A 26063-nucleotide genomic window follows, 5' to 3' on the forward strand; every position below is an offset into this window, starting at 1 on the left:
ATTAACATACACTGAATTGAGAATACAGTTCATCTAAATTATTCAATTTACTCGGAAGGACATTTTACAAAAATATATATTTACAACAATTTATTAACAAAAAATAAATAGCAAGATTTTATTACGAGTGTATTTTTTATCAATTCTTTAAATATTTGAGTTGTATCAATAAATCTACATTGTATGTCTATAAACTGGCAAAAAATAAACATCATGAAGTACAGCAGTAATACATTTCGGTACTTACATGATTATAAGTAATGCATACAGGGAAAAAAAAAAAAAAAAAAAGAAGACAAAAAACTTTTCTAATAAACCTCAATGATAAAAAATACTAAAATATGATATACACACTATATGCTAATGTGAATTCTGTACACAAATACGTTTATCGTATAAAGTGCCTGTCAAAATATGCAAGTACAGGCTTCCTAAAGAGTGGATACATTTTTGTATGTTTTTATAATTCTTTGGAATTTCTTAATGAAGTATGTTTAGCTCCTGAATTGTGAGGAGGAAAAGTCTGAAATCCCGTTTAGCATCACAAATGGAGAACTGAAGTATGACGTCATTAACCAGCAAGTGTAGTGCAAACGAATGGAGTACGCGTGCATGTTGGTTCACGGGCTAAATCACGCGCTAATGTCTTTCACACACATTTTGTGCGCGTGACGTATTCACTATTCACCATTATGTTTAATATTGTGTCAGATGGCTTAAAGGGAATGTACATCATTGGCTTTTGCTGTAATTTTCAGAATGAACCATTTGAGCGGTTAATATAATAGATCAAATGTTGTTACACTGACATGTGTGAAGTTTTGTGTTCAAAAAATGCTGGAAAAACCAAGAAAAACAAAAAATGTTTAAGTAGTCTGGTTCCCTGACTCCACTAAAGATAAAATGGATCAATTTATAGTTGTCGGAAAATTGTATGGTAAGGGAACCAATCTAGCTGGCCTGCACCCGTTCATGAACATGTAACCAATAGCAAACAAAATTTGGACTGAAAATTGTAAATTTGGAGCAGTAGTTGAAAAATAGTTAGGTTTTTCCAAAGGTGATCGGCCGACAACCGTTGGAAATGTATACAAAAATACAAGTTTTTTGAAAATGACTTGACACCAGGTTCTATAATTTTACAGGATGCCTTAGACTGTCATTTACTAAAGGTATTTTGAAAAAGTTGGTAGTTTTATTTTTCGATGTTTGCAAAAGTTGTATATTCCCTTTAAAGGAAGGCCGTCAGCATATTTTTCCATGGCACAAATTTTAATAACATTTTCTGAGTTGTTTCAACAGAAGACATTTCACAAATATCTTTGGAATGATATGAATAAAAGATTGTTTATAATATTACATTAACCTCACGTTCTGTCTCGTCATTGGCCAAGATAGCATCACATGACCTTTGTAAATTTTACTATCTTAGCATACACTGCTAAAAAGACCTTCGTATTAAAAACCTACTGTACCCACGGCCATCAAAGCGTACCCATAGCAACCTGAGGTGTTTGTGTCGGGAAATTTTCAAAGTTAATTTTCAATTGATTTGAAACTGAAGCACCAGTAAATTTGTATTATTTCAGTTTAATGAATAGATATCTGACACTCGGCAGAATCAATTTGTGAGGTGTTATGAAGTAAATATTAATTGCTTTGACTCGTGACACAGTTAAACCGAGCTTACCTGGATGAACCATGGGCATATCATATTCTATATAATGAACAATTGCCTAAACAGGGCAATATTTTACTATACCACTTCACAGCAGTCAATATAAAAAAATCCCTTTCGCTCAAAGTACAATAGCTTCAATTAAAAAAAGCAAACAGGTTAACTCTAAAACAAGTCTGGGGGAAAAAAGGCCGGATCAAACATCACTTGAAAGTGAACCAATTGAAGTTTCAATGCCACGTTCGCCTTTACCCTAACGAATTCGCTTCGCACTGGAATTCACATGAAGTATGATCCGGAGGCCCCCTTTGATGGCGTAACAATTGTGCTAGCTATTGTTCAGATAATCCGTACTGGGGCAGTAGCCTTGCACAATGGTTCGGCCATTGAAGGGGGCCTCGTGAGTATACCGTGATCATTTGCCCGGATTCGTCTGTAGCTCTGACATGGCAAGAGTCCTGTTTCTTCCTCGGTTGTAGTTATGGACACTTGGACGCATTAGGATACAGCCGGCAATGCAAGGACTTCAATCTACAAACACAAATGGCAGTAAAGACACACCATTAATAAAGTCCATCCGCAATGCAAACCTGGAAACAACTAGATTCTCTGTAATCTGCCGACAATGCTGATAAGACCGATGATTACTTGTTCTATTTCAAGTCGGATGTGAAGAGCAACTGATACCAACTTCCTGTTGGCGACATTTCCTGAGTGACCTCAGATATGTCCAGGGTGAACTGACCTGCCCAAACAAAAATCGTTCATTGGGTAAAGCCAACCCAAAATAGGTCTCGTTCAAATGACACCATTTCCTACAGACCATCCACGTGCATCGGCTTTTTGAGCGTCAACTTGCATAACGCACATCGGCTGCATCGTATTTCGAACACATTTCAAGCAACAAGCACGCGTGCTTGGAACATTTCCAACACTGCGCAATGCGTGTTTGATTGCGTAAAATACGCAGTTGCAGTTCTCCTACAGAAATGGCCGTCATTGAACGAGCCCTATTGTCCTGTGTGGTAAGTACCTCAAGTGCCTACCTTGTTGGGTCCTGTTCTTTGGTGAATGCAGCATTGTGGAGGGTAATTGTGTTATTCCGAGATGCTGAGAGGTAGTAGCTTAACGTCACCTGGTGAGGAAAAATATTCAGAATTCACAGAACGTTTGCATGGCATGTTTTGTGATTTGAACTTTTAAGCTAGATAAAGTTGGGCTTGTCTTTCATCCAAATTGAGTGGGGCAGATCGATTTTTGTATTGTTTTCAAAGAAAAAAAAAACTCCAAAAAACAAATTGGTTTGAGAAAAACCAACCCCCACGGATAAAAAGTAGAGTGCCTATGGGCTCCGTGGGCTGACAAAAGAGGGCGCCCTTTTACCTAGCAACGACGTCCCATGGGCGGGACATTTCGCTGGTTGACGTGCACCGCTCCTTGTGTGTGACGCACGTACACCAGGGGATTTGTACTATGAACACGCAGTGGCCGTGCTTCGCGGCAAATGAATTGTAGTCAGGCAAGATGGCGTTGGTCGGTCATCCCCAACTGTACCTTCTTTGCCGGTGAGGGAGTACTTGTGAATGGAGCGGATAAACCAATATCATGAGGCCCACAAAAAAATGAGGCAAATATGGTTGTTGGTAACAAAGAGCAAGTTGAATCCATGCACCTATTAAAGCTACAGCCCATCATTTGCAGCTATCCAAAAAGTAACTGGCGTAATTATTGTTGAAAAACATACTTGGTTGAAAGATAGTAAAGGGACTAAACTCCCTGTGAAATTATTCTTTCTGGCAAGCTGTCATTTTGAAGAAATCAATGAAAGAACGCCTTCCAACGGTGCGTCTTAAGACGCACGTTCCAACGTCTTAAGACGCACCGTTGGAAATTTCCGTTAGAAGTTCGTTTTTGTTATTCGGCAAAGTGTTGGCACAACGTTGGCACAACGCACACGCGGGCGGTTGCTACAATTCATCGGATCGATGCGCAACTTCGCGTAGCTGCAATCGGCTAAGTGAGAACGTGTCTCGGACGCTGAATTCAGGCCCAATTCAACACATGATTCAGCAACTTTTGATTTGAAATCAAGATCTTAGAATGCCGTTTTTCTCAAAATATACAGCTAAAGCTGAGCTGAAATTTCATCAGGTTAGATGTTCAGCACCCTTCTTTTGATTCTGAGCGCACGTTTTTTGCTTCAAACAAACAAAATGCACAAATTACAAATGATGGATTATACCTTTAAAAGTGAAATGAATTTAGGTGTCATGAAAGTGGTTATTTTCATTAAATTGGAACTGAATAAAAAAAAACCAGTTAAAACACACACAGAAGAATTATCCATACTAATTCTTCAAAAGAATGTGCTATCAAAGCATCCAGTTCATGGACTCCTGCATGAGCGGTAGAGGGCGCTTTTTGACCGCTTTTGAAAGCCCCAGTAAAGGGAGAAGCCTCACATGCGTACTGGTTCGCGCACGTATTGCGCAAAGTATGCAAGACCAAGTTTAGTGCACAAAGCCATAGGGTCTTCGCATGAGCGCCAGGCATTGGCAGAAATGTGTTCCCAGTGGTCTCCCCTCCCCAACTCATAACGTTGAGGGGGTACTTGTTCACGAGGTCCATCAACCAGAACACTACAGGGTGAGTAAAAAAAAACGAAACCCACATATCGGGACCATTGTTTTAGTGAAGTTCTGCATGTAGCACTCTCAAGATCTAGGATATGAAAGCCCAATTCATAAGCTTTCTTTTAGTACAAGAATCATTCAAATCACCCATGTACTTTTCAAGTTACCAAGTTTTAAACACAACCACCGTTTTAAAGTTCTGTCCATGGATCGCAAAAAAAAAAAGGTGTGCGTTCTTTCAGCAAAACGAAAACAATTCACACACATCCTTATGTGATTTGTTTTCGTTTTGCTGAAAGAACACTGAACTTTTTTGTGTCTGAACCTTAAAACGGCAGTTGTGTTTAAAACTCCGTAACTTGAAAAGTACATGAGTGATTTGAATGAATCTTGTACTAAAAGAAAGCTTATGAATTCGGCTTTCATATCCTAGATTTTGAAAGTGCTACATGCAGAACTTCACTGAAACAATAGTCCCGACATTTGGGTTTCGGTGGGTTTTTTTACTCGCCCTATATTGTAAATGACCGTGAGGACTGATCATAGTTGTTTTACCTGTTTAGGTAGCTTGGATTCATCGAATCTATTCAAGCCTTGTAGGTGGGAATTGAAAATGTCTAGCCTCGTCAATGGCACATGTAGAACACCATCTAAGAAATAATGCCAAAAACAAATTCACATATTTACTCGGGTGGGACTCGGCGTATAAGCCGCCCTGTGTATAAGTCACAGTAAACAGTTTCATGGGCAAAATCAACGTATAAGCCGCGGCTTATATTCCGAAAATTACGGTAGTATCCAGACGCCACTTCTTTGGTTGTGTACAAAGTCTATAGAGAGAGGATTACATTTTCAAATTATTTTTTTTAATAAAATTGGAAATGTTTATTGATCTCAAATTCATGTCTTGTCAGTATTTTTGCAATGACTGACCTTCATTGAGATGATATACATATGATGAAAAATGTGGCGTCAGGATACAACATTCTTTCCAGAAATTACATTTAAAATTGAGAGGCCTTACACCCCCCCCCCAAAAAAAAAACCAAACAACAAACAAACAACTGTATTTCTTTTGTTTATCAATCCGGTTCGTTAGTGTGACGCCACCTTTAGCACTTTCTGCATGATTGGAACCAAAAGTTAACGCAGCTTGAGCGGTTGTAGCCAATGGCCGCTAGTAATCAATGGTGGGCGTGCGTGAATGACGTTTTTACTAACGAACCGGATTCTCTTGTTTGAATGATGACCAAAAGTTTCGTTTACCTATAATAAATCCCATGGAAACGTCATCTGGAAGACGGACTCGATCACATTGATTGGTAAACTTGCCTCCGCTGAAACATAAAATCACAAAAGTTTCTATCAACCAGTGGCAAAACAAGTGCATTTTGACATCAAGAGTCGAGATGTGTTGGACCCTTGCAAATTGACAGTACCGGTACATGTACTTGCTGTATCTGCCTTAACCATGAGGGCTACAAATGGCCAATTCCAGGGTCACGTAATATCCATGACAGAGCTATAAGAGCTCAGTGAATAAACCTGAAAATGCATTTCTCAAATCTTATACATCCATCATCTAGTAATGGTCAAGGAGATTAAAGACTAGGAGTTTGGGATCAATTGTAAGATGAAATTTTGCGCCGGGGTGATATAAATCAAATTAGGTTTTGCCCTTCACCGAACTTTTTTTTCCAACTTTGACTTGGGAGGTAACACACTGAGTATACAGTGTTTAAACGTCGGTGAAGGGCAAAACCTAATTTGATTTATATCACCCCAACACAAAATTCCATCTTATAATAGTTTATGCGGTACCCGCTGCTATGTACATCAAATTCGAACCAGCCAACCGATCCCGTTAGCTCTGTGGTCGAGTGGTAAGACATCTGCACTAGAAAGCAGGAGGTCGTGGGTTCGAGTCCCACCTGAGTGGTTTTTTTTCCAACTTTCACTCGGGAGGTAACACACTGAGTATACAGTGCTTAAACTTCGGTGAAGGGCAAAACCTAACTTGAGTTTTGGATCATTTCTGTGAATCATTAATTAGATATCATGGTGAATTGGTTCTGTCAAGACATTACATTTCCTTTCATAAGACTGGAATTGCCCAAATTATTTTGCCGCCATTCATATGAACTAGCTCTCATCTGAGTGTGTCTATTTTGTTCAAATCTGTCTTTTCCAAACAGAGAAAGGATTCAACTCCTTTGCTCAATACAGGGTGAGAAAAAACCCACAAAACTCAAATGTCGGAACTATTGTTTTAGTGAAGTTCTGCATGTAGCACTTTCAAAATCTAGGACATGAAAGCCCAATTCATAAGCTTTCATAAGTAACTTGAAAAGTACCCGTCTTTGAATGATTCTTATACTAAAAGAAAGCTTATGAATTGGGCTTTCATATCCTAGATTTTGAAAGTGCTACATGCAGAACTTCAATAAAACAATAGTCCCGACATTTGGGTTTCATTTTTTTTAACTCACCCTGTATGTGTCGGATCCTTGAAAACAATTTATTAAGAAGGCCAAAATGGTCCAAATTTCATACTCAAAATACAGTCAGTTCTTGGGCACTTTAATGTCCCTATCCATGAGAAGCATCAGAAACCTTGAGCGCTCCTCCACATGTTCATCTGTAAAAACATTTTTGGATGTAGCCCGTCTACTGTCAAACTATTCTAAGGACTAAAACATTCTCATGACATGGGTAATCATTTTACCAGGGGTGATACTCAAAATGAGCATTAATTTGGCAAGTCCAAAGTTGCAAAGAGGAAGAATTGCAGACACGTACCTTGCTAAGGGAGCCATCTTGAGTGCTAGACTGCTACTGATACAGAAGCCAGCTCCACCGGTAGCAAACCAGAAGCTAGTCTCTGCCTGCAAATAAGAAGAAATAAGACGAGGGATATTAGCTCAGAATCAACACTGTCGATGGTGACATTATTACTCTGAAGGGGAAGGGACCTAAAACTATAATGAATGTTAATATTCCCGTAGCACTTTATACAAAAGTCTCCAAACGCTTCACAATATTACCCCGTTTTTTTTTAGGACGTGAGACAAGGTTTCTGCAGCACCTCGAGATCAGTGCAATTAGGGCTAAACCCTGACAGGTACCCATTTATGCTCCTGGGTGGAGAGAGGCAATTGTAAACTGTCTGGAACACACGCACGATGTTCCCTACCAGGATGGGAACTCATGCACAGTCACAAGGAAGTCAAACACCGTAATCACTGGACTATAAAAAAAAAACACTCCACAACTATATGAAGCCAAACCTCCATTCTATTAAGTATAAAATAGCTGAATTGAAGTAAAATCTAAAAGAATGTTGGTTCTAAGGGGGATAAACGGAGAAGCCCAACACTTCATTCAGTATGCCCTGACTGTCATTCTCTTTACAATGGTCAAACATACTGACTGAAACTACAAGATAATCGAGGATTTTTTTTTTCAGAACCACCTATCATTTCAAAATGTATCACCTCACATGGTGTGTTTGCAAACTTCTCCAAAGTGGCATGTCTTTAAATTTGTCCACCAGTGTGTGAATTTTAGAGGTTCCCTCCCAAATAAGCAATTTAAGACATTAAGGCTTCACAGTTTTGAATGATTAGTACAACAATAGAGATGATTTACAGATACACCGCGTAAAAAAGCAAAGAGCCTCTGCACAGAACCAGAGGTATTGACTCAATGTTTTGACTCCATGTGTGCTCAGTGTGCATGCTAATTGCCAAATTTATTTCTATATTTTGTGTTCTCCAAAATCCAAAGTGTCAAACTTAATTCATCTGACAAATCTTCTCATTTACTGCTGTCAGCTACTCACATATCCTTTATCTCTATCCAATGCCTGTATGGGGTGGGTCAGGCTGGCCCGGCCTAGGTACAGATCCTGCTGGTGATTGTAGCCGCGCAACAGTTGCACCAAGTTCAGCACGTTGAGGTAGTTGTCATCATCTAAGTGGCAAAACCACCTAGAAAAATAGCAATACAGAAAGGTGAACAGGATGCCACTGACTTGTTTCTTAAGCTTAAAAAAAATGTGATTTATATAATATTCACAGTTGTCATCCAGTCCACAGAGATAACCATCCACATTGGCAACCAAGCTGTTATTTGAATGTTCTTTACAGACCTCATTCCTGGCAGTCATTTAAGAGGGCACTAGCTGCTTTTGTACAAATTGAAAAGGCAGGAGTAGACCTTTTGAGCATTCACTAGTACAAAATTCTAATAAGGAAGAAAATTAAGATGGCGTCTAAAAATATGGTCTATTTTAAAGGTAGATTTAAGGGATACTTAGAATGGCTAACCCACCTCTTTCCATCTGACCAGTGATTAAAGTTGCATTCTCGTGCTTTTCAACAAACTCAATTTTGTTGGTTTGTTTTCTAATAAATAGCAACTTGTATATGTTATTCCAAACCCAAAACCCTAAATTTGTCCTTTTTTGACAACAGCAACCCTCTGAATACAAGGTTTTTGTTTGGAGCACAGACATATCAGCTTTGCAAGCAGACTGGCTCCCGGTCCATACATATACGATACGGATTGTGGGGGGGGGGGGGAACCAGCCTACCCAGCAATCATTGTCTGGCAGCCAACGATTCAAAATTCCAATAACTAAACATGGGCCAATGTTTTGTTTTCAGTTGACGTCTCATTCAAAAGTGAATTTTCATTTTATTACTACAAAAATAGCAATTAAGAAAAGCAAAATATTTTTGAGGGGATAAAACTCCAAAAAAAAAGCATGCGAATGCAACTTTATTATTTACAGGTATACATGTATTTCTATTAAAAATGTCAACACTTTCTTTTCTGAATTTTCATACAAATTTGTCAATCTCAGTCATGTTGACTCTAGACCTTCGTTGCTCCCCTCAGATAATAATCATTGACTTGGGTGGATACTTATTGAGCAGATTTTTTTTGAGTCCAGGAAAAATATTTCAGAGATGTCCATCAGGTCAGAGTTAAATCTCAAAATTAAAATTTTGCTTTTTCTCATTCATATTCATTCATAATTCATTGACATACAAAAAATATCTGTCCAATGCAATTGCTGACACTGAAATAAGCAAAAGCCAATAACTTTCAAGTCAACGGTGAAAACTGAAACCAAACACCTGCAATAATTTAAATTGGCTGAGCAAGCAGACTAGTTTACTTAGTTAGATTCACTTCTGGCCAAATTAAAGAATCGATTTCAGTTCACAGAAATTCATCAAATTGTTTGCAAAACACAAATTTGATGCTTTTGAATTAATTTTTTTGTTTAGCAAGAAACATGCCATTATTGATGAGGGTCTGCATGTCAAACATGACAAACTGGTTTGGTTTTTTACCCACACTATATAAATATGTTTATGTTGGGCAAGCATTTCAATAGATTAGCACCAAATTACAACAAACAATTTCCAAACAGTAATTGCAAAAACCTGGGCATTTCCCACACCAGATGTTATGGAGCACATAAAATATATCAAAATATGCAAACATGTAATTAACCTTTTCCAACAATTCCAACGGAATGGGCCTTTTGAATCGGATAATTATCACCGGTGAGAAATGAAACATATGTCTCCACATTAGTCATTCAAAATTGCCGCAAACACACAAGCGCTGCATACTTGCAACGAAATACTCTGTGTGCCTGCAATTTTTTATTTTTACTTGCATAAATATTTAATTTCATTACTCACCTTTTTCCCGATTCTAAAAATTTGTCGTATATTACAGCCACTTTACAGCACAGGGCCTGTCTGTAAATGTAAAGAAAAAAGAAGTTACAAGAAAGCAAACAAAACAAGAAAAATTAGGGCCTATATTTCAAAAGTAACATACAATTTTCTCCCCCCCCCAAAAAAAAAAAACACACACGCACAAAACACCAAATATAATTTGTCTTCATGTCATTGAAATAAAAAGATATTTACCAGATTCTGCATTTTCTGATCTTTTAAGAATTTTTCTTTCCAAATACATGTATATTTTGTTTAAAATTCATACTGTTCCAATACTATTATCAATGTAATATATGTTTATTAAGGTCTGAAAACCATTGAAACTCTTTATAATCCATCAGCAATTTTCCCTTTCACGATTGCAGGGTTCGTGTTTCCTAGATGGAGTTTTCCAAAACCATCACCACAAGTAATAATAAGGAAAGAAACCATCTGTCTTATTTTGACATCTCAAGTGTCCAAAAAAACATCTCGGGTTTCACGAAGCCTCCTCAAACTTAATTGGAAATTTAAAAATTCATGAGATATGCTTTCAGAGAAATAGGTGTAGAATATCACGTTGGCTAGGGATGTTGAGCTAACGAGACGCAGACGTGACATCATCTCGGAAATAAGATAAGCATGACATCATCGCCAGAGATGGAGGACATATTTGTCTGATTCGTCAGTGTCTAGATTCGTCAGCTTTCCAATGCGGCAATTTCCGTTTGAATAAACACACGGATAATTTTGCTTTGATAGCAAGCAGGTGACATTGGTAACGACGGTTATAATGTTGGTAATGGTGGGTGCGACGATGGAAAAGATGTGAGATGGTTGTGTTGAGCACGATAAGAGAACAATAATAATAGAAGATAACAATAATAAAAGTATTGATGGTGATGATGATGGCGATTATGAGCGGTTGTCCTGGGGGCTGGAAGGGAAGAAGAAATAGGATCCCCCCCCCCCCCTCGCCTTCCCCCCCCCCCCCACCCCATCCCAACTATGTGACCTGTTGCCACAAATTGAGCATTAAGTCAGACTTTTTAAGAATTGCTATTTATTTATTTCTGGGTTCTGCAGAAGAGCTTTCCACTGGTATACATAACATTTTGGGTTACTGACTTCAGTAATGGAAAATCTGACCGCCAACTAAATTAATGTTACCACAACAAATTTTGAGAAAATGGAATTTAATATTCCTGCTGTTGTGTTGCGACTGAACAGTCAACAAATCAAAAGAGATGAAAATAGGTTTTAAAGTTGTTTGATGGAACACAAACAATTTGGAAAGGTAGAAATGGACTTAGAGATTGAGGTTCACCTGAAAACCAAAAATCGACCACGCCATCAAATTTTGGCTTGAACCCACTGTTTTGCAAAATGGTAATTTACGACTTTATGTTCATTTCATTGTGACAGGTTACATATATGCTACCCCAGTTATTTTACAATTTTATCAACAACAAAAAAGTCTTACATGTATTTTTTTTTTAATTACAAACTATAACAATCAGCTGTGATGATCAGAAACACTGAAAACTGGCCAATGAAATGAGCATGTTTGCTCATAAATATGCAGCCTATGGAATAAAGGTTTATATTCAGGCATGCAACTGTAAAATCACAATAAAAGAGGAAATGCCAAAACTTTGAGAAAACTTGGTACAGTGTTTCTAATTTTCAAAAGGCAGACATGGAACTAGCCCCATAAATGTGGCCAATTTACTGGACTAGGCTACCCGGTACCTCCGTAAATAAAGGCCACACTTCCACCATGTACAAAAACATGTGGAACTTTGTCAAATTTTGATTTTCACATTTAGGCTTAGTTTGAAGTTTATTTTTGCTTTAGAAGCATACTCACCCTCCTTATAGGCTAATCAGAAAGTGCTGCCTCTTTCAGATGTCTGATTTTCATGAAATTTCATGTTGAAATTTTGATACGCAAACGTGTGCAAACAAATCTGGAAATTTCACGAAAAACAGACATCTGAAAAAGGCAGCACTTTCTGATTAGCCTTTAAAGAGGGTGAGTATGCTTCTAAAGCAAAAATAAACTACAAACTAAGCCTAAATGTGAAGATCAAAATTTGACAAAGTTCGACATGTTTTTGTGCATAGTGGAAGTTTAACCTTTATTTACGGAGGTAGTCCAGTAAATTGGCCACATTTATGGGGCTAACATGGAACCAGCTAATCTGAGGAAAACTTGTTTGCCTGTATATTTCTGACTCACCTTGAATGTAGAGCTGGACATTTTGTATTTATTAGGTGGTCTCCTGCAATAAATAAAATAAAATACATAAAAAGTGAATTTCTGGAGCTTCAGAAAAGACTTCAGTAAACTCATTTCACAAAAGAGACTTTAATTTCTTTAAGAAAATTTGGTTACTAATAAACATAGAAAACTTAGGCGCATGCAAATGAAAGCCTTTTTTCACAAAAAGAAGGTTTCACACATTTTGGGGTCGTTGTGTGCGTAGCCTATGGTTGATTTTCCTTCTGTAACTCACCTAATATTTGTTGATAATGAGGATCATCTTGATCAGTGAAGAAATAGGTCTGGAATGGAAAAAAAAACAATAAAAATAAATGTTAGGCTCAGACTCAATTATACATGTAAAGTAACAAATCAAGCTTACTGGTCTTGCACTTCCAGTTCTCCGGTGAGCTTGTTTCTCAGGAAGGTGATATTTGCAGTGAGATCCATTTCTGCCTTGTTAAAGCTGGTTCACACATCAAGCAAAAGCAAGAGTGAAGCAAATTCATGACGTCAACAAAATTTGAAATTTCATTGTGACATTCTCCATTACTTCAAAGAATTTGCTTCATGCTTAAAAGTGTTACGCATGAACCCACCTTTAATGTAGCATGTCAGTTCTTCCAGCGGCGTGGGTGTGTACAATGTTAAGTGCAGAAGTCGTGAACAATACTCTGAATGTTGTTTTATTGAATTGCGTCTGAAAGACACAAATCTGCAAGCGCTCCAACCACAATGGAGGAAAAAAAATGTTCCTTGAGGCATAAATACATTTGCAACTTATGATGTATTCTGAATAAACTTAAAGAATTTTCTTCAAGCTTTCATCTTCCAAACAGAAAAAAAAATTTTAACCATTTTTCTTTAACTTTTACCTTTGATAAGACTTCAGCCTTTTGCATTGAAGTTTTGCAACAGTTTTGCGTTGACCAAAAATGAGCAACAAACCAGTCGTGGTAAAATGTTCTGTAAATGTAGGTGTACGAAACTTAAAACAAAACAAAAAACATTAAACCCATTCTTTTCCCTGTACCAGCTAGACCATAAAAGTACACCAGGGAATTAGTGGTTTCACTGGCTTGGTTCAAAATAAGCTTGATATTTGCCTTTTAGAGGATGCAAAAAAAGCTTCAAGTTAAACGGTTCATGTTTAGGTAGGAAGAATTGCCAATGGGTATACCAGGATTGAGTGGGCTTAAAATTTAGTCAGAGGCACTTCTGGTCACCTTTTCGACCTCAGCGTTTCACAATTTCAGAGTAACATGGCAGGGTTCATGTTCTTTACTTCAATTGATGAGAGTATCAGAAGATGCCATCTGACACTGAACAACTGCACATTCTAAAGAAGGGGAAGGAATGAAGGCCGGCAGACATCATTCAGTTGAACAGTTCTCTTTTTGGAGAGAAGTGTCACTGTGCTTGTAAATGAATCCTAAGTACATTTTCTAACCTTTTTTACCATGTTGGTTGTAATATGTTGGTATCAATCCACCTCCGTCCTCCCCATAAAAAATATAACTTGTTTGACTGAAAATCATGTTTTTTGTAGAATTTTAGACCTGCCAAAAATTTTGGTGACTTTCAGACCTTTTCAGAATGAGATTTCAAACACATTTGGGTTTCATAATCTTATTTTGATATTTGTTGTGACCCCCCCCCCCCCATTGGTTTTGAATATGTATTTATTTTTTGTTTTTAATTTTGTTTAACTTCCCCATCCCTTTACAGCAACTGCATCGCTCCAAAATAACTGTCTAAATAGAAACAGTAACATCTACCGGGTATCTTTCTCGCTTAACAAAGGCATGATGCTAGCAAATTCCTGTCATCAATGTTTACATTGTGTCACAATCTCAGTTTACACAACAAAAAACAGCAATGCAATGCAACGTCATAGCATTATATACACTCAGGCCAATGGTTTTTGTGAAAACTTCTATTAAATCCACTGAAAGTCACGGTTTTCTATCAGTCATTTTCCCCACATGTACTGTAATTTTACTCTATAACCCCCAGCTTAAAATCCAATTCAATCCCCAATGACCCCTTTAACACCCATTCAGTCCCCTTTATGACACCTTTTAATAACCTTTCCATTGTGCGATATTAGACAAATAAGCCCTTAAAAACCCTGTGACCTGCCCAAGCATAAAGGGTTTTTGTGATAGAATCAATATTTTTTCTGGCTTTCATGATTGGAGGGCCCAAATCCCTACAGGATATTTAGAATTGCTACAAACCCAGTCTTGCCCCATATTGTGGTGACCTACTCCGAGGAATTTTGTTGAATATAGTGTTACTATACATTGTGTGTTCCCCGTGCTTTTCAACTGATTAATTTTTTAATCTTAATAAAGTTTCAACTTGTATGTTTTATTCAAACTAAAAATCTCCTGTTTCCATTTTTTTTTTTACATCCGTTTTGGCACAAACAGATCCACTTTGCGAGCAGACTGGCTCCTGGCCCATACATTATGGAAACTGATTGTGGGGACCAGCCTACCCTGCAAGAACAGAATTATTGTTTGGCAAACATGGGCCTACAGTGCATAACTTTTGTATTTCCAGAACAACCTCGATCGGAAGCTGCAGGTGCACAAATTCGTGTCCCTGCATGAGTCATGTGATGAACCATTCTCCTCATTCTTTGCAACCATATCCAAGTTGTTTTCTATTAACTGACATCATAGTAGTACAATCATAACTTAAAGGGAATAGGCCTATACAAAAAACAAAACTACCAAATTATTATGAAATACCTTACTGGACTGTTAGTGAATGACAGTCTAAATCATTTGGTAAAATTGTAGCACTTGATGTGCTGTCATTTTCAAGAAAAGTGGTATTTTTATCAATTTCCAACGCTGGTCAGCCGACCAGCGTTGGAAAAAACTGACTTTTTGTCAACTCTTGCCCCAAATTTACCAAATTTATTCAGTCCATATTTTGTTTTGCAATTGGTTACATGTCCGTGAACGGGTGCAAGCCACCTAGACTGGTTCCCTTAGGAACTTACAATCCCCAACGTCTTTAAACTGCTCCGTTTCATTTCAAGTGGGGTCAGGGAAGCAGACTACAGGAATATGATTATTTTTTGTGGTTTTTCCAGCATCTACGAACACAAAACTTCAAAAAAGTCAGTGAAACAATATTTTCTTTAAAACACTTAACCCCCAAAACCATCAATTCTGAAACTTACGGCAAAAGCAAATGGTGTATATTCCCTTTAAATTCACACAATAAACAACAAAAAACCACAAAGTCTACTCAGGGTGACAAAGTACAAGGAAGAAGACCTATTGTTGCATTTACTGTGTAGACTTTACAATAATGACCCCTTTTTGCATAGATGATAGCATATAATACATGTATTTGTACACCAAACAGTTTAGGTTAGGCCAAAAAAAAAAAATATTCGGTCTCTGGTCAGACCAAAGTTCCGAAATTGACGCGGCGATGCGGCTTTTTTTGGGTTTTTTTTTTTTTTTTTTTTCGTCAAGCTTGGATTGTACAGACAAGGTGGGGTACTATTTTGCTTTTTCGGTGTCCTCATGTACATTGGTGTCCTCCATAATTTGCCTAGGTGCTTTCGATCATTTGCCTTGGGTGCAATTTCCCATTCTTTGGTGCTCTTTGGTAAAACAAATTGAGGAGGTGCGGAAACAGAGGGCGCTGTTGGAGCTACCGCGGAACATTTTGGAAAAAAAAAAGATCGACGCGCATGATTAAAATCGACGCGCGCGCTGACCAGAATGAATCTCCATGTCTAAAAAAAGGTATTTGAAGTAAAATTTGTCGCAGGTAACAGCAGCTGATTTTGCTCTTATGGGAAATGTTGGGTTGTATGAAACTTGACTTCATGCTTAAAAGAAGAAACAGTAAAATCACTTTCCTCCATTGAATTTGCAGTGTTGTTATTATGCAATAATCTTAGGGTTTTTTCCTTAATAATAACAACTGGACATGTGACTTCCAAAGCAGGAACTGAAAACTTAAAAAATCAACAACAGATGTTGATTCTGGCAAAGTTCACAATTCCGGTATCTGTCTCAAGGGAAAAGTGGGCTGGGAGCATTTGGGAATTATTACGAATGACTTCCTTTGTTTCCTGGCCATGATGGTTTCACTGAGTCTGGCCAGGTTACAAAGGTTAGAATGGGTCAGTGGATGCATGGTCAATGAAGGCTGCCGCTGCCAGACTGTCCAAAATATTACTTCCTGTGACCTTAAAATATCTTGAAGACTTGAACCCAACCTCACCTAAAGCTACAAAGTCAACTGTAGTATGAAATACTTCAGTTCTTTATCCCAAAGTAATGGCTAGGACGTTAGTTAATCTAATGTAAGCACTGTGAATTAGTTTATTAGTATGAGCGTTCTTAAATGCCGATTATTATTATTATTATTATTATTATTATTATTAATTCTTTTAAGGACAAAATATCTGAAATTGCACATACAGTGCTCATTCACACTAAAAGTCTGCACACAAAAATACATGACTTTTTTTATAAATAGAGATTTTGGGACATTTTATAGTGGTTACTTTAGAAGCAAGGTTCTCTTTTGAGAGCAAAATCTCCCCCCCCCCCCCAATATCCTAAAACAAAAAGAAAAATGTTTGGGTCAACAACAGTAATTGGAGAGAAGGGAATATAAAAAAACCTAATACAAGGCCATTCAAGATAATCTTGGATTTTCTTTTAAAAGTTTAGATAGCGGCCTAAACTTGTCTTGCTGCGAGGTTCGTGAAAACAATCCTTTGCCTGGGTCCGGTCAATGTCAAAATAATCCTGGCACAAACTGGTTGAACCATGATAGCACCCACACTGATAACCAAAAATGTTTAAAATCTGTCGGGGATAAAACTGTCTGACTCTCTCACATTGTCACATTTGTGGCCAGTCACTGACAGGTCTGAAATTTGACCATCATTAGGAAGAGTTGTCAAAAATGTTGTCCAAAAAAAGGCATTCCATACATCATACTGTATTTTTTGAATACATAATACTAAATGGCAATACATATGTAGGGAGGAGTACCAGCCAGCCTTCCTGGCACCTCGCATCGGCAATCATGTGTATTCAATCATTATTGTGTTCAATAAGTGGAAACTCTTTATCCATGCATGCACTTTACAAGCTCAAATCCATTACAAAACTTTCACTGCTTTTGAAATATCACATTCAACCATGACCTTGAGACACGGTAATTATGACTGGGCACCAACATTTCTTTCAGAAAATCGTGTTTTAGTTACTGACAATCAGTCTTTTTTGAAAAAGTTACGAAAATATTTGGAGGGAATTTTGGGGGGTTGGCAGAAGAGAGTCTTTTCTTGCCAAACTTGGAAATGTGCAAAAAAAATTGTACTGATGCTGTTGCTCTTTGTTTGAAAAATTTTGGACCAAATCCAACAAAAGTACGGCACTCGTACGTCTTAGACAACATTCCCCTCTCCCGGGGCGTTCTGTACAGTACGTGTCACCTTGACACTGAAGTTAAAGTTGTGTAGTATGACTGGCCTTCTGGTTCTTCTGTCAACACAATTTTCAACATTCCTTTCCTAAGGGATTGTCAAAAGTAGGGACATTTGATCTGTCTTGATCCTGTTACATGATATTTTTATTTATATTTACATTTACATTTATTTCATTTTTCGGGATACATTTGTAACAACAATTACAAACAATAACATTAAATACTCAGATATACACAAGAACATTTTAGACAAAACATGCACAATATAACATTTAACCAGCTCCCGCTGGATCAGCCGAAAGAAACATGGTTTCTGTCGAGGGGCTCTCCAACTGATTAAAAAGATATTCACATGTAAATTCAGTAAAATGGTAACTTGGCCAACACAAGTTACAAATTCAATGGTTTATTCCAACACTAATAGATCCCTCCTTTACAGTCTTTTGATGTTTTAGAGAAGGTAGGCCCACGCCTATTCTCTGACGATCTGTTTCTCTATTTATAAAGGTAATATGAACAACATTTGCAAACTTCAAAAAACAAAACTACCAAATTATTATGAAATAGGCCTAGTACTTTACTTGACTGCGGGTTAATAATAATAATCTCTTGCATTCTGTGAAATCATGGCTGTCATTTTCAAGAAAAGTGGCATTTTGGTATCATTTTCCAACGATGGTCAGTTCCCCATCGTTGGAAAAAACCCAGAATTTTTTCAAATACTGCCCCCAATTTTCCAGTTAGTCCACATTTTATTGGCTATCCGTAACAGACTTGTGAACGGGTGCAAGCAAGCTAGTCTGGTTCCCTGACCGAACCATTCCCCAACGACTATAAATTGCCCCGTTTCATCTGAAGTAGTGTCAGGGGGAACAAGACTACAACTTACAAGAACAGCATTGCTTCTTGATTTTCCAGCATCTATGAACACAAACTTTTAAACGGTCACTGTAACAATATTTGCTAGAAAATACTAACCCCAAAATCCATCCATTTCTGAAAATTACAGCAAAAGCAAATGTTGCATATAATACCTTTAACACTTTGCCAAATATCCTTAAATCCAAACTTCGGCAAAAGCCATTATGCCTATGAATATCGCTGTTGCCAGACAGTGTCTCAAATTCAAATAACTTCCACATGTCTGGACTAGCTTATAACAAACCAAAATTTATTGGGAATTATAAACATCTGAAAGCATCAGTCTGGAAAAGACGTAATTTATTGTCCAAATGGATGCACTCCTGCTTGGCTGACCTGAAAGACTTCTGGACAACATCCGTAAGAAATAAATTATACACAAATGATGTACTGTTGCTACTCTCAAGTTGGGCCAAATATTTGGGTTATTTTTTTTTTCCATACAGCTTTCCATGCCAAAGCGCCAAGTTTGCAGGGAAATTTCTTTTGTTCCACAAAATGTAAACACATTCTGGATGTATATACAATGTATATTATCTGGTAAATATACACAGCATCGAGCAATAAAGGTTTATTATGGCATGGTATCCGAATACATCAAAGGCCTGCTATGGATGTATTTATTGTTATATAGTTATTTGGTTTTTTTTGGTGGGTCTCATTTGTTCAATTGGTGTTTATTTGAGTGCCTTCATTTTAGAAAAAGATACTGAAAACTAAAGATCGCAAGAGCTCACAGATGGCATATTTCATGCCAAGTCAGGTTCTTTAAAACTCACCTTAAATTCATTTGTCAAACTCATCTTCTTTTGACATTCAGTTTATTTCTTTACGTTTGTTACATTTTTGTTTGTTGTCATGCACCCTGTTAATTGTGGTAATTTGTTGTTCACAAGTTGTTTTTGTCTGTGTTTTTTTTATATTTACCTAGTTAATTGTGCTACTTTCTTTTTCAGGGGTCCCGCACTTGACAAGCTCTGCTTTTTGTGGGTCCCCTGCATCTCTTGGTAATAATACAAATTAATTGTTATTTTCTCTAAAAATGTACATGTTTTAACAACTATTCTTGTATATTTATATTGATTTACCATGAGATGAAATAAAGTAAATTTAAGTAAATTAAGGTTGTCATGTGACCAAATTTAAATAAAATTGTTTAATCTTTTTTTTTTTCAATTCATTTTTTTTTATAAATATTGCCCACTAGATACAGCCCAGATTGAGTTGCCCACACAGCACAAGCTACAGTCCATGAATAAATTTTATATTTCAATTTCAAAGCAATTTTTTTTTTACCCAGACCCAGAGTAAAATATGAAAAAAAAATTCTCCCTTCAATTGTCCTCTTTGACAATGACTGGAGTCTAACGTCGCCCCGTGTAAAAAGTGACAGTAAGACCTTTTCTAATAAACAATTGTTGGGTCAAAGTTTCGGCAGTCTTTGATCTTGTAAAAAAAACTGTTTTCCAATAGTCTCCGCCGAATAAATTTGTAATTCTGAAATATACCCTCAGGCCAAATACCGCTTACAAAGTGCAACAGACAAATGCTCGACAGCAAGTTTAAAATTCACACGGAGTGTGGATGCGAAGCAAATCTGACATCAGAAATTATTCACAATAAAATTCGGCAGAATTCAAGTTGAAAGGAGTTTAACTTTCAAATATGTCACAATGTTCTTCATAATGGCCCATACATGCAGTAGGTCAAAACAGTTCATGCAGTCCGACTTCTTTATCCCAAAAAAAATGTTTTTATTTAATTTCAGAATGGATGTTTCTTTTTGGAACAAATCCAGCATATCAGAAGTAGTACTCACGGAAACATGATTGATAGCGGGGACTACAGCTATCGGGATGTGTTGAATGGAAATGCATGTTAGCTTTTTCAATCTATTGTGAATTGTAACAATTCCCTGAGGTTCAATATCATGATGCTTTTCAATGGTGCTTTTTTCAATGGTTGGTAGAAAAGCTGTAAATACTGGTAACTGTACTGGATATATATTTAAAGGGAATCATTTGCTTTTGCTGTAATTTTCAGAAATGGATGGAATTGGCGGGTTGGAAATATATAGCAAATATAGTTACATTGACTTTTTTGAGGTTTTGGGTTTAGAAAATGCTATAAAAACCAAGAAAAACAATCATTTTCCTGTAGTCTGGTTCCCCGACTCCATATAAGAAGAAACAGAGCAGTTTACATACATTGGCCGGGGAATTGTAAGGTCAGGGAACCAGTCTAGCTGGCTTGTACCCGTTCATAGGTGTGTAATCGATTGCAAACAAGTGCGATGGTCAATTGGGGCCAGTATTTGAAAAAAAAGCCAGTTTTTTTCAATGCTGGTCGGCCGACCAGCGTTGGAAATTGATACAAAAATACCACTTTTCTTGAAAATGACAGTATACCAGGTGCCATGATTTTACAGGATGCTTTACACTGTCATTCACTAACAGTCCAGCAAGGTATTTCAAAATGATTTGGTAGTTTTATTTTTTGATGTTTGCAAATGTTGTATTTTCCCTTTAAAGTTGTGCTGATCCAAATTTTGAGGGTGCACTCATGCACATGCATAAGACTGAGAACTAAAACAAGTTCATCGGAGTGAAAATATTTTTTAAGTTAGAAGTGTTGGTTATTTGATTTGACAGCATTACCTAAACGAAATCTTGTTTTTCAAATACTACAAAAACAATCCCGGACTGTGTTATTTAAAATCTTTTCGCTGATATCCCAGCAGTATGTACTGACAAATGCAAAACTGAGCAAATACAACAGGCAAAAGTGTGGTCCGGTGACTCATTATCAGTGGGTTAGGGGTTCAAATCCTGCTGCCGGTCATGCGCTGTGTCCTTGGGCAAGCCACTCTACCCCAATTTCCTTTCTTGGATTACGAATGGGACTTTACCTGCAATGGACTGGCATCCCATCCAGGGGGAATAGAAATATCCCCGCTCGGGTCATGACAAGGAAACTGAAGATAAACACGGACCTGATGAGTCATATTAACTGCAGACAGACTCAATTTTAAGACTTCTTCTTTTTCTTCAAATTTTCAGTGTACCTACCGGTAGGAATATTGAGATGGTTTAATAGCTGAATGCGGGCTTTCTTGCCACGGCCCATAAATCCAGTCTCATGTCTACTCAATTCCCTTTTCTACATCGTCTCCCATCACTGACTTAGCACAATACACTTTGTTAAGCTGTCAAGCTTTGTAATTTGTAAATAAAGTGAGAAAGTGACCTCAAAATTCAGTTTGCAATTCTCCTGCCACTGAGCACCAACCAACAATTTTTTTTTTTTTCAATAAAAGAAAATAAATACATGTAGAATCATTTTGGCACTTTTTGGTCACAGATGGGCGATGCACTTTTGGGGTTCGCTAGGCCGACACTGATGTGTGATGCCCATGCACTGCTGCTTGAAGCCCTAATGGCCTAATTTTTGTCACAGTTGCTTGCATTTGGTCATATGAAGTACATTAGTATGCATTATCCATAATGACTTCATTATGGACATCCTCATGAGTTGACTGTAAGCTGTAGGCTTTTCAAACAATGGGAGATGGATGACGGTTGTCAAATATTTAAGTGGTATAAAAGCTTTCTCTCGTGCGTGGCAAGCGATACTGGGGTAGGCCTAATAACTGGATCTCACAAAACGATTTTCAAGGAGCATTGTCTTCATTTATTTGTTTTTCATGGCAGAAGAAAGATATGCTCTTTAATTTGATAAATCACTCTCTTTATGCATTCCTGCATACATTATGTGGATGGAAATGTTCACTGTTCCTTAAGCATTAATTTCTATTTTGCAGAGTTTACAGAAAAATTCATCAATTACTTGAAGAAACTCTGATGACTTGTGACTCATTTGTAAGGTTGGGCTGCATCCAGAAGACCGTTTCTTGACTTGAAATAAATTTTAAATGCCAAATTTACTAAATGTGCTGTATGTGTGATTTATATACTTTATTCAATTCAATCAATAGGCTTGTTGTTGATCTACCTATTGGTCCAAAGGTCGAATTTTCAGCATGTAAATATTGGTTCTCTTGCACGTTTGACATGTCACTTCTAAATTGGCTCCCATTTTTTTCCTGTGTTTTTGGTTCTCTGTGCTGTTATTGAAATATCTAGGTAAATTTTTGTGCAGCTAACACCTCGCAATTTATTCCACAAGAATTGTTTTTACACGACTTGTGCCGATAACAAAACACAAATTTGCAATCTGGATTAAAAAGTAAAACAAATTTTGGTATAGTCAGATAGTCAGATTTAGGAAAATTATATATTTGAAAGCGAGTTATGTAAATAATTTAAAAAAAAAAACACTTTCATTGTTATAAACCAAAAGTGAGAAAAATTCTAATTAAAATGAAAAAAAATCAAAAATTACAGTGGCCTGACATTTCAGCCTTAGCAAGGCCCTTTTCAGAGGCCTCTCAAAAAGGCCTTGCTAGTCCATTTTAGTTTTTTGATTTATATATTTCAGGTCAATTCAGTCAGTGAGCAGATTGCAGCAGATTAATTCATCATCATCGACCGAATTGGGGAAAAAAAGAAACAAAAAATTGCCTGCTTCCTTCATGTTTTCAAATAGCCTGAAAGAGAAACTGTTTCGTGTTTTTACTTGGCCGTAGTAGGTTCCTCATATCTTGCAACAATGAAGAACGAAAAAGAGTGTTTCGATATTAAAAGCTTTGCACGTTAACTTTACAAAGTACACGTGTACTCTCAAGCTAAGCTCACCGCAAACATAATAACCTCTTGTCATAATAGTATGAATGGATGACACATTCATCCTCGGATTATCCAAAGCGCAAAGCTTTACAATGAGTCCTTACATTATGGGCTATTAAAGTGCACTCTGTCAAGACACAAAAACACTTTTGATCTGAACCCAGTTTTACATTCTTACATGTATATTAAAGATCAGAAATTCTGTTTGGATCTTCTATGGTAGATTGTTGACACTATTATGCCCTTAAATCTGATGTAGAAGGATTAGGGGCGTGTGAATACCAAGAGTGCATCAATTGAAAAAAGTGACCTCTCTGAAGGAACACGGCAAAGTCAAATTATTTCAGGTAGAGTAGCACCAATGTCGTGCACAGGTAATCAAAATCAAAAATCGGCCTCACAGTGGGTACAAGGCTGAAGGGACAATCGAGCTTAGCACCTTTTTTACATCGGGGGAGTTACCCCCTGCTTTTTCATTCACTTTTTCCAAAAGTTTTTTTGGAAAGGATTTCTGAGCAATAAATGCTTCTTTTTTTTTTTCAAAATGATTTACTCATAATCAAAGCGGCACAGGTTGAGTCCAGTCTAGACATGGTTTTTTTTATCAATAACCTTCGCTTTGTATGATAAAGATTGCTTGGAAAGGGCATTCCAAATAAATCTCATGTGTAGCAATGTATGATCAGTACCGAAATGTAAAACCATGGAGGAATTGTATTATTAAATTGCTCCATGGTAAACCAATAGGCCTATTACCAGATTAAGGGCAGCTATAACATAGGCCTATACGTGGAAGTTGGAATGTTAAATATTTTTCCTGGATTTGCAGTATATTTGCTGGGGTTTTTTGCAAACCAAAACTATTCAATTCAAGTTTTTCTGGTTAAATTTTTTTCCCTCTGTGGTTTGGTAAAGAACTAAAGATGGAACAAACAAAGCAAAATAAACAAATCGGTTTTTTTAAAGTTCATGATTTGTGTATGTCACATAATTGATAGGCCCTATATGTCCTACCACATGAAAGTTTTTTGGCAGATCTATCTATTTACAAGTTACAAACTTTTTTAAAGATGAATTTTATGAAACTTAAAGTAAAAACCTTCAGCTAGATCTGAAACATTCACAAACTCAATGCAATTTTCCAATCTTGAAATGTTTACTTCACTTCTGAAAAATAAGAAACTGTGAACAGAAAAAAATAAACACGAAATCAACCAAATAAATTCAAGCTAAAAACTTCGTAATTTTAAACAGTCTCGGTTTAAAACAAAATATAAAACTTTCTGGAGTTTTGATAAAATTCTAATTTACCCACCTGCTTTTGAACTAGCGGCAGCCAAGTGTCGATGATAAGCTGTAGTCGTGTTTTATGGTAGGCCCCTGTTGTTTTGACCCCGATAAAAATGTCCGCCAACTCCGTCCGAGACAGATTGTCGTCCTTCGATGAATTTGTCCCTCGGCCCACTTTTTGCAAACTTTCTTGAACAACTTGGTTAGTTTTACTTTCAGTTTTAGTCTGTTCTGTCCTTTTCTTGTCTACTACACTAGCTGGAGCAACAATGTTGAAATGTTTCAGTAAAGTTTGGGTGTTCAAATCAACTTTTTTCGGCCGTTGTTGTTGTTGCTGTTGTGGTAAATTTACAGAGTCCGTTCTGGAGTCGTCCACGGCCCAAGCCATTTCTCGTTGTAACCTGACACCCAAGGAGTTCTCCCGTTGTTTCTCGGGCAACACGGGCCTGGGAGGCACGCCAGGTCCGGTCCCACTTTCCCGGACATCAACTTTTTGGTCTCGAAGTTTGGACCTTTCCCCACTCTCCAACGATTCCCCATTCGGAAGCTGCCTGCTTGAAATATGGAGTGCTGTTATGATGGAGCAGGCAAGTCCAAAAAGCAAGGTGGAGGCAATCCGTTTCAGCTTGCAACGCATCTTGAAGAGTTAAGCCGACTTTCTCAGACGTTCCAAGCACCGCGACTCCTCACACATAAGCGCGCCAGTCGGTGGGTGGTGCACCGTATACTGTGCGCATTATGCACCGTTAACCGTTCAAGGTTTAGTGAGGTCGATCACAGTGACTGCCGACCCGGACCCCAGTGTTGTCAGACTGAACGAGATTTTCGACAAGATAATTATGCCATTAGAGTGCACATGAAGAGGACGTCTCACTGGTGAAAAGAGGCAGACTTTGGTTTAATAAATTGGCGAATGAAGTCCATACCTAATTAACTAACCACTGCCTGATCTGCATCTGGGATACGGTCCAACAAAATATTTAACAGCTGTCACTCAAGTCAAGCGCGTACACATTACCCGCATCAAAGAACCTGCCGCACGTGTTGTGATTGGGTTGATAAGCTGGTCGTTATTAAACGGCTCTTCTGTGTTTGTAACTTGTTTACAAGACCTACAGTGTCAGCGGCGTATCTTCATGATACAAAACTCAGGTCCATCATCTAGAAATGCTTACAACGACCACATTGTTTTCTACATGCTTAAATTTGAAACAAATTACCGGTCAGTAAAATTGATATTTAAACAGCCGTCTGGCACTCGCAGTTAATAGAACCAGTGGGGCGGAGATAAAACGGTACCTGCCCCTA

The 26063-nt window shown here is 37.5% G+C and overlaps 1 protein-coding gene across 1 annotated transcript; it reads right to left on the reverse strand.

Annotated features, from left to right (window-relative positions):
• Nucleotides 1–1215: 1215 nt before the first annotated feature.
• On the reverse strand, nt 1216–25752 carry LOC119737238 (beta-1,3-N-acetylglucosaminyltransferase radical fringe-like). Its single transcript, XM_038211436.1, has 10 exons — nt 24781–25752; nt 12572–12620; nt 12295–12337; nt 10032–10091; nt 8153–8300; nt 7111–7196; nt 5578–5648; nt 4867–4961; nt 2725–2813; nt 1216–2209 (listed from the first exon to the last, which is right to left on the reverse strand). Exons 1-10 carry the CDS (start codon nt 25390–25392, stop codon nt 2158–2160), a joined length of 1305 nt encoding a protein of 434 aa, XP_038067364.1. The 5' UTR covers nt 25393–25752; the 3' UTR covers nt 1216–2157.
• Between the last annotated feature and the right edge of the window lie 311 nt (nt 25753–26063).

Source organism: Patiria miniata, unplaced genomic scaffold, assembly GCF_015706575.1.
Source record: "Patiria miniata isolate m_02_andy unplaced genomic scaffold, ASM1570657v1 HiC_scaffold_3, whole genome shotgun sequence".
Lineage (NCBI taxonomy): Eukaryota > Metazoa > Echinodermata > Asteroidea > Valvatida > Asterinidae > Patiria > Patiria miniata.

Bases quoted from the DNA above. Each gene is read 5' to 3' on its own strand.
- LOC119737238 (XM_038211436.1), bottom strand. From the start codon at position 25,392: ATGCGTTGCAAGCTGAAACGGATTGCCTCCACCTTGCTTTTTGGACTT. The intron at 5,649-7,110 runs GTACGTGTCTGC...TTTATGTTTCAG, and splicing joins AAGATGGCTCCCTTAGCAAG to CGGAGGCAAGTTTACCAATC. The intron at 2,814-4,866 runs GTAAAACAACTA...TTTCCTCACCAG, and splicing joins AATCCAAGCTACCTAAACAG to GTGACGTTAAGCTACTACCT.